Here is a 12,182-nt window from a genome sequence, read left to right as displayed (position 1 = left end):
CAGTATCCACATTTTGGATGTCGTGACATCTGTATAAGAGACTGTAACCACCCGCCAGTAATGAGTATCATCATCACAGCATTCTTTACATTCTTTGCATTTGCATAGCATCTTTTTCTCTCTAGCTGGGCTAGTTGATTTTTCACTTTACAACACATTCTTTAGCCAAACAACTTTTGCACGACGCACAACACCTTCACCAACACCGCCATCATGCTTTTCCGATCGATCTTTCTATCAGCAACGGCCCTGGTTGGCACCACAAACGCTCACATCAAGATGTCAAACCCTGTACCGTATAGTGCCGACAAAGTTGATACATCACCCATCTCCAAGGCGCAATACCCTTGCAAGTCCCAGAATGGTTTCACTGTTACCACGATGAACCCTATGAAGGTTGGAGAGGAGATGCCACTGAAGCTCGACGGTACTGCCGTCCATGGAGGAGGCAGCTGCCAGCTCTCAGTTTCTTTGGACACCGAACCCACTGCCAACTCTGTGTTCAAGGTTATCAAGTCAATGGAAGGAGGATGCCCTGGTATTGAAGGAGGTACCAACAACTACACTTTTACCCTTCCAGACAGCATTCCCAACGGCAAGGCTACTTTTGCCTGGACTTGGATGTCAAAGCTTGCAGGCCAGGCAGAACTCTACATGAACTGTGCCCCTATCGAGGTGACCGGTGGTGCTAGCGACAAGAGTGGTTTCGATGCACTTCCTGATATGCTGGTTATCAACATTGACAAATCCTGCGAATCAGTGCCAAACTCCGCTGTTAAATTCCCCAACCCAGGTTCAGAAGTGCAGTTGGGAAACACCAACGACTTGAAGGCCCCTACCGGAGGATGTGCCTCTTCTGGTTCTACTCCTGCTGAGCCATCTTCCCCTGCTGGTGGCGAGCCTTCTCCTGCTCCCACATCTCCCGCTGGTGGTGCACCCTCTGCTCCCTCTCCTCCCGCCGCCGGCCAGCCTTCTGCCGCTCCTACTTCTGCAGTTGGAGGCCAGCCTACCGTTGCCCCAACTCCACCAGCTGGCAGCAAGCCCTCCGCCGCACCCCTTCCCCCCAACGGCGGTGGTGTCTTCGCCCCTGGAGCCTCCAGCGGCTCTCCCGCCGGCCCTACCGCCCCAGTCCGCCCCTCAACCTCCACCACCCTCGTCACTGTCACCGCCACTCCTACTCCTCCCGTCCGCCCTACCCCTCCTGCGGGCACCGGCTCTCCTGCTACCCCCACCACTCCTTCTACTCCCGGCGGTGGTTCAGGTACTCCTTCTACTCCTTCCACTCCTGGTGGTGGTTCATCCACCTGCTCCGAGAACGGTGCCATCGTGTGCAACGGCGCTACCCAGTTTGGTATCTGCAACAATGGCAAGCTTGTCTGGCAGGAGGTTGCCGCTGGCACTACTTGTGCCAATGGTAGCATCACCAAGAGGGGCTACAATGGACGTGTTGTACGCTCACACTTGATGAGCCGTCGGGTTGGTCACTACTAGGTTTCTACACTCGCTTGATGAGTTGTGGTGCCGACGCACACATACGTTCTTACACTCTTTTTCACACTTCTTTTCTTTCGACAAAAGGTCTGGGACCGATTCTTTTCTTCTTTTCTTCTTTTGGGAGGTGGATAACGCCTACCCACCATTCTTTCTTTTCTTTTCTTTTTCTTTTTTGGGATGAGTTCGAGAGAACTCGAAACTGCTACTGCTGCTGCTGCTGAAAGTAGTCGTTGTTCGTTGTGCATTTTACAGGAGTTTGAAACACATGGAAAGGAAACAACAATCGTGTTCTTTGGAAGACACGAAGGAAGATACACATATCGGGCGTTTGAACATAGGAAATGGGGAAGATGTCGGTGTATATAACAAACCTCGGCTCAAAGCTAGGGGGAAATTCGAAATTCAAACATCGTTCCTATCAAAATGTCTCTTTTTGCCCCCCTTCACGATGTAAATATCTCATCTTTTCAATGGTACCTTTAGCCACATACTATCATGAAGTAGGTAGATAAGATATCCCTGATTAATTCGGAGCCAAGATACATAGTATAGTGCTAGACTTACCTTACCCAGAACAGAAAGCCCCCTCCCTCCAAAATCACCCAAGACCCTATATACTCTAACGCTTCGATAGAATCACACCAAGAAAACACATGTGACACCATCATCTCCCTAAATAATACTACACAAGGATTTCCCTTGAAACTAACCCGCGCAGACTTCACAAAAGTACCGCATCAGCACTAAGCCCCTCCGACCTTCTTCATCCGGTATGCCAAAAAAATAATCGTACGTAATAATCATCCCAACCTCTCTCTCCCTCCCATCAATCATCAATCAGACGATGGAGATATCGTGGGTACCTGGGCACTGCTACATGATTGAATTGGGCCTGGGGGTCAAAAGATGAATGTTACAGTGCGATGGTTTACGTCGAAATCACTTTACATTGGTGGTTATTGCAAATAGTAGGGCGGTTCTTGGCGGCGCCTTGTCGAGCGCGAGTACGAGGATACTTTACTTGAGTGGGTTTGGTGGGGATGCGGAGGTGGTTGGGGCGGAGGGGCTAGGGGTGTGTGTAGGTAGCATGGTGGGAAGGGATACGATGGGGAACGTGCTGGTGGATGTGTTGGCACGGGAGGAGGGTTAATAGTGTTAGTGAGGAGGTCTATCTGTGTGTGTGAGATGAATGGTTGTGTGGTATTTTGGTGGGAGGAGGATGTGTATGGGTTAGGCGGGACTCAGGGATATTTTATCCCCGAATACCCAACGATTGGATATAAGTAAGAAAGAGTGATTTTTGTGTGTTTGATGCTGTAGAGAAGACTATTGATTGATAGTCTTTTAGTTTTTCCGTTCATTCCAGCATGGACCGTTGGTTCATCTGTGCTTACGTGATGCCAACGCTATTCTGGACTTTAGTCTGACCGTGTTCAGTATTCGGGGAGTATTTCGGGCGTAGTTAATCTAGCGACATTAATAAGTGGGGAACGACAAGACTCGAGACCGTTTCTAGTATACCACTTGACACTTGTGATGGGGTGATTGCTTTCTTGATTCATGGGGCTATTTACTACTTCTTCGTTCGTTCCTTCTGTCTACTTAATGTAAAATTATCGGGGGTTGGGGGTATATCTAATTCTTCTCATGATGCTTATCCTTATATGGCGTCCAAAAGGCAAAAACAATATTGGTACACTTTCTCTCGTTTAAATATTTATACAAGTATCGTTCAAATTTGTTTCTCGTTCCCCGCTTGACCGTGTGATGAGCTGGGGAGAAGGACCTGGTCATCTGGTAGCTCGGCCACGTGGATCTGAGCTAGGTCCTTTTCCGAAGGCGAAATTTCGGGAGATAGTGCGGGTCTGGAGGGGGTTGTTAGTCCGGACGTTCAGAGACAGTAAATAGTTGTGATGCTTACTGCGGAGCCTTGGGCATCACATTAAGGTTGTATGCGTATTTTTGTGCCGGGGGGTAATATTCTTCGCTGCTCAACTCTGGGGGTTGTCGCGAATTCTCCTGTGTTTTCTTGGCTGCCGCCTTTCTGCGACGCCAGCAGAAAAAGGCGATAAGGAAGATGACAGGAATGCCTAGACCGAGACCGAGACCCAGACCAATGCCGAGTGCGAGGTAATTCGGGCCTTGAGTTGAAGATGAGGCTACTTCAGCGGATGTAGAGCTATTCGCTGAGCCATTTGCGGAACCGTTCGCGGAGCCAGTGGGGAGAGCAAAGGAAGTTGCTGGCAAGTTGCTGGGTGCCTGAGACTTCGCTGTAGCGGTTGGTTTGCGGGTTTGGGTGAAAGACTCGAGGATGACTGTCATGGTGGATACGTTTGCAGGCGTTCCATCAAAGGAAAAGACCTCGAACGGATTTTCACACTTGCAGTTATCATAGCAGCAGTAAGAGTCGACATCAGTGACGTTGCAGCTGTATACGGGTGCGCCAGCGTGCATGTTATCTGTATGGCAGTGAGTATGTAGGATACATGGGTCTGGATGAGGGCACGCGACTTACCAAAACACTGACGCACACAGTTTCCGCTCTTCCAGCCTCGATCTGTGCATGTTCCTCGATGAGTGCGAGCTTTTGCTGGGTCATGGGGGTCGGAAACGCATAGCCCGTTGGAAAGACATGCTTGACGGTCGAAGCAGCAAGAGGAGACTATGGCATCCGGGTTGCAAGCAGTGTCGAGAGTAGACTCCTGGCCATCTGGAAACCAGCAAGTAGCAAGGACAGACGAAGAAAAGGTGAGTAGAACGGGAACCAGCGCAACGATCCGCATGATGGGCGATATGGGGGTGGTGGTTAAGGGTGTAACGACTGGTCCGTACAAAAGATACGAGAGGCACGCAACAGCGACTATGGCAGGCGCCTTATAGTGGGATTGGAAACTCGTAGCATAAAAAGTGGCCAAACCTGATTGTTCGTAGCCACGATCCTCCGGTGATACCGCGGGGGCTTTGAGTGGTTTTGATTTGCCATGGCTCGCCTCAAGCGCACTGGACTACGATGAAAGGCGATACTCGGTGAATAAGAAGCATGTAGGGGTCCTGGGAGTAATCAGCCCGCTTATAGTAGGTTTCATAATGCAACCGTCATGCAGGTCCAAAGACGAAAAATTTAGAAACACGAGGTCCAGAATGGACAAGAAACAGATAGAGTGGCCTCCGCATCCTTATGCAGGTGGTGCCAAGGCGAGCGAACTGGGAAGAGAGCCAGATGAGGCAGCCCGCATTGACCGGCCCAGCAGGGAGCCGGGGTCGCTTGGCAGTCCCGCCGCCCTGCAACGTCTCGCGTTGCATTTGACACGCCCGCGACAACCGTCACCACTGCCACGACTCTGACGACGCTGGCAGCCTTGACCATGCCCGCCCTACCATCCTCCTAACCATGTATCGACCTGCGTGCCAACATCACATGACACCCCGACCAAGCATTAGTATACGCCTGCCATGTCTGAGCCGCGACGGTCGACGAGGGCACGCGCTCGCGAAGAAGCTGTTCCGGCCGTAAAGCCTTCGCCCTCGTCCTCGTCATCGCTGAAGAAGCGCAAGAGGACGAGTGCGGTAGGCAAGGAGCAGCCTCAGTTGCCACCATCATCAGCATCAGGCCCATCAGCAGCAGCAGCATCGTCCACGCCGCCAGTCACTGACGCACCACCTCTCCCCCCCAAGCAACCGGCACTTCCGCTACGCATTGTTGACGGCGCACCACTCCCTACCCTATCCGAACCCCAGCCGCTCGACCTCCCATGCAGCGAATGGCAAACGATCCAGCAGAGCGGTGTGCTTGAAACATCATTTGAGCGATCCAAGGCCGTGTGGCTGTCGGGCGCAAACTTTCGCACTTTCCACTCGCACTTCACCCAGCCCAAGAAGCTGGCCGACCGCACTGATGAGGACCGCGCAAAGGCCCAGCGCCAGAAAGAGCTGCTCAAGAACTTCCCCCAGGTCGGCGCCGACCGCGTCGTGGTTAAGCTGGTCATTGAGCCGCATACGCTGCCTATAAGGCTGTATGGCCCGCGCGAGGTGGCCAAGCCAATGCACAAGAAGACGCCTGCACCCTCGCCCTATGCCCCATGGCCCGCTCATCACCACCCGCACTCCCACAGTCAGCACCAAAAATACCACCATGTCCCGCCGCCCCTCCACCAGAAACCCCCGCCGCGGCCGCCTCAGCCACAACCACCTAAGCCAGTCCAGGTCGCACCTCCACCCCCCGCGCCCCCCGCGCCCTCTCCCGCCCCTGATCCCGTCATCCACATGCTCGCTGCTAGAGCTGGTACCGACCCGGCGTTGAAGGCTGTCATGAAGATTGTTGCTGCGGGCGAGGCCAGCAAGGAGCAACTCGAGTTTTTCCAGACGCATATCAACGAGCTGACGGCCATCCTCGCCCGCCAAAAGGAGGAAAAGATGCACAAGCCGGCTCCCGCGCCGCCTGCCCCAAAGCCTGCGCCGCCGCCTCCACCGCCAGCTCCGCCAAAGCAAACAGCCCCGCCTCCGCTCCCGCGGCCTGTCCAACCCATGCCCCAGCCTATCCAGCCTAACACGCCCAAGACTTATACCCCAGGTCCTTCGCAAGTCCACATGCAGCAGCAGCAGCAACCTCCTCCGCTCTATCAACCCCACCCGCCATATCCCAACAATTACAGCAAACCACCTCAGTACCACCCGCCACCTCAAGTACCCGTCTACAACCCTCCGCCGAGAACGACGTACCGTCCTTTAGTCTTTAGCTTTGTCCATGGCAACGAGGACAAGTTTTACTTTCCCTCGTACAGTTTTATGGAATGGCTGCCCAATGGCACTGGCGCAAAGCTATCGTTTCTCATCACCAAGATGAAGCCAAAGCCAAAGCCGGAACCCGTCGCCGAACCGCCTTCGACGCCTGCTCCAAAGGCCACGCCAGCGCCGACCCCAACACCAGCACCCGTACCAGCGTCAAGCGCACCCACACCCAGCGCCCCGACACCCGGTGTCTCTACACCTGGCCCAGCTCCCCCGAACGTCACGACGCCTACACCAAACCCCTCGAACCAGGCTTTTACATCCATACAGCCCGCCACTGCGGCACCTCCACCACCTGCAACACCTGCAACGCCATTCGTCCCATCCAAATCACCTCAACGAATTGAGGAATTCGACGAGATGAACGAAATAGACAACATTGAGTTTTATCAGCCAGTCACTGTGCTTTTACTTATCGAAAACGACGACGGTGATGAAATCGCCAGTGCGCTTCCCCGCTCAATCCGACCACCACACATTGTTGAAAAATACATGAACGAGGTGTTTGATCGCTGCAAGCGCGCCGACGAGACGTATCTGGCATTCAGGCTGCCGAGAAGTAGCGACGAAGCGCCAGAGAAGAGGTTGAGGAGCGGCGACGTGACGCCTGCAATTGCAACACCAATCCAGGATGTTAATATGTCAGGCACTGGCACGGCTACAGTAAGCGCAGCCGATAGAAAAAAGGCTGGACGACCTAGGAAGAGTCTGGTCTGAAGTAATGTTGAAGCATGTACGTATAGTTGTGCTGATATTGGATGAGAACCATGAACAAAATAATAGCTCGTATTACTACAAAAGTATAAATGATACCCGAATTTTGAGCATCGCTAGATGCTTCCTGAACATTGTTCCTTGTGTAATATCGTCTCAATGGGTGAATAAACTTAAATCCTTCTCTTCGTTATAATCAGGCTACCAAATGAATATTGCAACATGTGCAATGCCAACAGTGGCCTGCAACATTTCTCCATACCAAACGAGAAATAGAAAAGAAGCGTCGCGATAAACCCCAGCAATCGTTATCGCCGACGCCAAGCCCCACCCCCCTCTATCGGCCCTCACATACTCATCCGGCCTAGTTCCCCGACTTTCTAGCCCGCACCACCGCAACAAGCCCTCCCCCAAGTCCGATCTAGCCATCTAGCCATCTTGTTCTTTTTTCTTCCCCGAATAACCTCATCTCACCATCCCAATTCCACATTTTCTTCATTTCCGTCCTGAGCCATTCGACTTTTTTTTGTTACTTAGTAGGGGGGCCCTGGCAACGAAGAAGGGTGCTCGCGACAAAGATGCCAGATTTGAAAGTATGGTTCACAAGAGCGTACTGGACGTTTGCTGGGTTGGGTATACTTTGGGCGGTTTTTCTAGGAGCACTGGTTAGTCCGAAGTTTCAGAGGCAGTGAGTTTTCCCCCCATATCCTTCTTTCTTTTTTATTTTTCTCGTTGGAAAGGAAAGAGGTGGAGAGAAGGAAGGAAGGTTGGAGAAGATGGGAAGAGAGAAGGATGAACTGACAATGATAGTGCGCTATATGCTCATAAATTCCACACGGGGTTCTGGAATAATGTGTCGAATCCTGAGGAGTTTGGGTTTGCGAGTAAGTTTATCCGTTTTATTCCCATTTTATCGTATCTAGGTTGTGGTGGTTTGTGAAGATGAGATTGAAGTGGTGCCTTTGATTGACTAACATGGTTTTTGCCAACAGAGGGCCAGGTTCAGCCGTTCTGGCTCACGACTTTTGATAATGAGAAGTTGTTTTGCTGGCATGTGCTTCCTCTAGATGTGTATCTGGAGAATGAACACGAACTTTCTACTGCCGCGGCAGTGGGACAGGCGGTTGAAGAGTTGAAGGGGACGGTGGGTGAGAAGCTCATGAATAGGGATGTTGATACTAGGATCGTGATCAACTTTCATGGTGTAAGTTTCTGTTTCCTATTTGCCTTCCCTGATTGCTCATACTTTCACTTTCCTTCTGTCCTTTTACGATATTCATATCGTACTGTCATTCGGACTTGATCCATTCTCTCTAAAGACTTCATCTCAAAGAAACGAACCTCACTTCTCACACGCATACAGAACGCCGGACATATCGCCCAAGGTTACCGCCCATCAACTTACCGCTCCATCTCCGGCATCCCAAAAACCCACCTCCTAACCTGCGACTACCGCGGCTTTGGACATTCCACCCTTAACAACCCTCCCCACATCCCCACAGAACCCGGAATTATCACCGACGCCATCTCCCTAGTATCTTACGTAACCAACGACCTCTCCCACCCCATGTCCCGCACTGTACTCCTAGGCCAAAGTCTCGGCACCGCTGTCACAGCAGCCACAGCACTCTACTACACGGACCCTACTTCCCCCCACCTCCCCTCTTCCCTCGCCACCCTGCAACCATCCCCCAAGCCCGCCAAAGAATCATTCGCAGGCATAATCCTCGTAGCCCCCTTCCGCACCCTCCCCCTCCTCCTCAAACACTACCGCATCGCCGGCATCTTCCCCATCCTCAAACCTCTCCAACCCTACCCCGTCATAGCAAACTTCCTCTCCTCCCGCATCATCGACACCTGGCCCACGCTTCCCCGCCTGCAATCTTTCATCTCCGCCGAGAAATCAAAGAAACACGGCTTCTACATCTCCCTCCTCCACGCCCGTAATGATCAGGATATCTCGTATCACGAGAGCGAAACTCTATTTGAGCCGTTGCAGACGCTTATGCTGGGGTCCGCAGAGACGGCGGCGGACGTAGCGGCTGAGGAGACGAGACGCAGTATTCATGGTGGCGAGCGTGTTAAGCGTGGTGCGTTTGCGTATAAGAAGGTTGAGGATGCAAAGGGGGAGCGATGTGTGGAGCTTGAGGTTACGCGGTATGGAGGGCATAACGAGGTTGTGGGGTGGGCGCAGGTGGCGCTTGCGGTTCGGAGGGCGTTTGAGAGGAGGGCACGGAGGATGAGGCCGGGGTTAGATGTTGAGTAACTTGTATCTTTATTCTTTGAAAACAAAGAAGTGGAGAGATAGAAGGTTTATTGTTGTTGAGGGGGATATCATTTTTTCTTCAGTCATTTAAAGGCTGCGTGGTCATTTACAATACATGTACAAATAGTCTACATACACCGAGTGTTTTGGTTCCGTAGATACGCCAGACATTTCCGTCTATATGCAAGTCATACATTTCTTGTCCATGTTGTCCTGCTTTTTCACCAGGGTATACCATTCAAGTCCTCAACATCTTCTCTTCGATATGCTTGTTCCGCCAATATTTCAGGCTCAGGCATTCCTCTCCTTCTGCTCCTTCTCGTACTTGGCAACAAGCTCCTTCTGCAGCTGAGGCGGCGCAGGGCTGTAGTGGCTGAACTCCATGCTGAACTCTCCCTTACCCTGCGTACTAGCACGTAGCTGGCTACTAAAACCAAACATGCTGTTAAGACTGCAGTCAGCATAGACTGTAAAGTCCTCTGGTCCGATTTCTGTATCGTTGATAACTGCGTTCCGCTTGTTCAAAAGTCCAACAACGGAACCCTGGAACTCGTTTGGCGCGGTAATGGTAGTCTTCATGAGAGGCTCGAGGACTTGTGGTGCACCGGACTGGAAAGCCTTGCGGAAAGCCTGTTGAGTAGCGTTCTTGAAAGCCATTTCCGAGGAGTCGACGGCGTGCGTTGCTCCGTCGTTGATGACCATGGAAGTACCCAGTACTTTGTGGCCGAGAAGAGGTCCCTTTGTCGTTGATGCCATGAATCCCTTTTCGCAAGCGAACAAGAACTTTTCTGAGATAGTTCCACCAGAGATTTGCTGCTCGAACTTGTTCTCGGTTAGGGACTCGCTGGGCTCCAACCATCCTACTACACGCGCGAAATCTCCGGATCCACCACTCTGCTTCTTCAGCGTGTGGTCAAAGTTGACGCGCTTGGTAATTGTTTCACGGTATGCGACCTGTGGCTGTCCGGTCTCGCATTCGACTCGGTACTCACGGCGCATGCGCTCGACGTAAATGTCGAGATGCAGCTCACCCATACCTGAGATGATGGTTTCTTGCGATTCGGGGTCGGTGTGAACTCGGAATGTAGGGTCCTCGCGGGTGAAGCGGCTCATGGCCTTACTGAAGTTGGGTGTATCCTTGGTGTGCTTGGGCTTGATCGACAAGGAGATGACGGGCTCAGGAACGAACATAGAGGTCTGTGATATTAGCTCTATACATGTCCAGATAATTGGGACCACTTACCATAGTGTATGCAAGGTTACCATCAGTAAAGGTATCGCCGGATGCACAATCGACACCGAACACTGCGCAGATTTCTCCGGCGCCAATCTCCGGTACTTCCTCCATGTCGTTGGAATGCATGCGCACAATCTTAGGAATCCTGACCTTCTTGTCTGACCTGGCGTTGAACACATTCATGCCCTTCTTAAGCGTACCTTGGTATACACGAATGTACGTCAACTGTCCAAAGCTGCTCTCTTCCAGCTTGAATGCTAGACCGACGAATGGCAAATCATTATATGAGACTAGTTTGACTGGGGCTTCTGCTCTCTTCTTGTCCAGGGCCATGTTCTCGACTTCGGAGGGGTTCGGTAGGTAATCGCATACGGCATCGAGCATCGGTTGTACAGACTTATCGGCGAGGGCGGAACCCATCATGACTGGAGTGAACTTCAGAGAGATTGTAGCTCGTCGAATAGCAGCCTTGATCTGGGCAACGGTTGGCTCCTGCTCGTCCAAGAAGAGCTCTGCAATCTCATCGTCCACATCTGCCAATGTTTCAATAAGTTTTTGCCTCTTCTCCTTGCACAACTCGATAAGGTCAGCGGGAATTTCGTCAGTCTCCCTGATAATTTCTCCCTTAGATCCTTCGTTGTAGATGGCCTTCATCCTGACCAAATCGACCACACCCAAGAAACCATCTTCGCGTCCAATAGGCACCTGAATAGCTGCAGCTGCTATCCTGAGCTTTTGGTTGATCTGATCAACAGCCTTCCATGGGTTGGCGCCCATTCGGTCCATCTTGTTGACAAATGATAACCTAGGAATGTTGTAACGCCTCATTTGCCTGTCGACAGTGATCGTTTGACTTTGTACTCCACTGACGGCACACAGAATCATGACAGCTCCGTCAAGGACTCGCAGCGCTCTTTCTACTTCAATGGTAAAGTCGATATGGCCCGGTGTATCAATCAAGTTGATGTGGTATTTCTCTTCCTTTCCTTCGTCGTTCTTCTTGACCCAGTCACAGAAAGTGGCCGCAGACTGAATAGTGATACCCTTCTCACGCTCAAGATCCATGGAATCCATCTTAGCTCCTACAGAATCTTTACCGCGGACTTCGTGTATAGCGTTGATACGGCCGGTGTAGAAGAGAACACGCTCGGTGGCGGTGGTTTTGCCAGAGTCAATGTGCGCAGCGATACCGATGTTTCGTACTCTCGAGAGCCGTTCCCATTCGACAGGGTTCAAATTCTCGACAATCTTTTCTTGGGTTAAGGCGGATGGGTCTTCCTTGGCTTGCTCTAATCTAAACTTAATAATCAGCATTTTACTGCCGCCTCGCCATTGTGGATGGAAGTCTGTGCGGGCACATACACTTGAGCGGCCACTGAGTTCCATCTTCGTTGCTGATGAGTCCGCTGGCTTTCTATCCATGTGTCGGTCTTCAATCCATTGGTATATGGCGTGCGCGATGCGGCAATGGTCGAGAGAGCGCATCGTGAAGGCGTTCTCGCTGCCGATCGAGCAGAACAGCGAAGACTGCTCGTGGCGAGCGATTGAGCCCGAAGGATAGACTGTACCCGCATCTTGAACACCTCAAAATGCTAAAAGAAAGGGGATACAACGAAAGGACGACGCTGAGGTCTTGTCGCTTCGGGATGCCGAATCGCCCACCAGGAAAAAAGTTGGGCCATC

General features: G+C 51.8%; 6 protein-coding genes across 6 annotated transcripts; 3 read left to right on the top strand and 3 right to left on the bottom strand.

Moving 5' to 3' along the window:
- Positions 1–213: 213 nt before the first annotated feature.
- On the top strand, positions 214–1,491 carry COCVIDRAFT_87444 (lytic polysaccharide monooxygenase; the record flags this gene model as incomplete). The annotated part of the gene is made up of 1 exon (XM_014705619.1): positions 214–1,491. One exon carries the CDS (start codon positions 214–216, stop codon positions 1,489–1,491), a length of 1,278 nt encoding a protein of 425 aa, XP_014561105.1.
- Positions 1,492–3,129: 1,638 nt separating this feature from the next.
- Positions 3,130–3,303, bottom strand: COCVIDRAFT_87516 (hypothetical protein; the record flags this gene model as incomplete). The annotated part of the gene is made up of 1 exon (XM_014705618.1): positions 3,130–3,303. A coding segment is annotated over one exon (174 nt), but the record flags the coding sequence as incomplete, so codon positions are not given.
- A 108-nt stretch (positions 3,304–3,411) lies between these two features.
- Positions 3,412–4,277, bottom strand: COCVIDRAFT_33790 (hypothetical protein; the record flags this gene model as incomplete). The annotated part of the gene is made up of 2 exons (XM_014705617.1): positions 3,412–3,953; positions 4,010–4,277. 2 exons carry the CDS (start codon positions 4,275–4,277, stop codon positions 3,412–3,414), a joined length of 810 nt encoding a protein of 269 aa, XP_014561103.1.
- A 670-nt stretch (positions 4,278–4,947) lies between these two features.
- Positions 4,948–6,999, top strand: COCVIDRAFT_87531 (hypothetical protein; the record flags this gene model as incomplete). The annotated part of the gene is made up of 1 exon (XM_014705616.1): positions 4,948–6,999. One exon carries the CDS (start codon positions 4,948–4,950, stop codon positions 6,997–6,999), a length of 2,052 nt encoding a protein of 683 aa, XP_014561102.1.
- A 575-nt stretch (positions 7,000–7,574) lies between these two features.
- COCVIDRAFT_87147 (hypothetical protein) lies at positions 7,575–9,262 on the top strand (the record flags this gene model as incomplete). The annotated part of the gene is made up of 4 exons (XM_014705615.1): positions 7,575–7,684; positions 7,807–7,880; positions 7,989–8,200; positions 8,360–9,262. The coding sequence occupies 4 exons, from the start codon at positions 7,575–7,577 to the stop codon at positions 9,260–9,262; spliced, it is 1,299 nt and encodes a 432-aa protein (XP_014561101.1).
- A 291-nt stretch (positions 9,263–9,553) lies between these two features.
- On the bottom strand, positions 9,554–12,073 carry COCVIDRAFT_87432 (hypothetical protein; the record flags this gene model as incomplete). The annotated part of the gene is made up of 3 exons (XM_014705614.1): positions 9,554–10,459; positions 10,506–11,793; positions 11,862–12,073. The coding sequence occupies 3 exons, from the start codon at positions 12,071–12,073 to the stop codon at positions 9,554–9,556; spliced, it is 2,406 nt and encodes an 801-aa protein (XP_014561100.1).
- Between the last annotated feature and the right edge of the window lie 109 nt (positions 12,074–12,182).

Source organism: Bipolaris victoriae, assembly GCF_000527765.1.
Source record: "Bipolaris victoriae FI3 unplaced genomic scaffold scaffold_7, whole genome shotgun sequence".
Lineage (NCBI taxonomy): Eukaryota > Fungi > Ascomycota > Dothideomycetes > Pleosporales > Pleosporaceae > Bipolaris > Bipolaris victoriae.
Note: the sequence above shows the minus strand (reverse complement) of the source record. Positions and strands in the feature narration are given on the sequence as shown.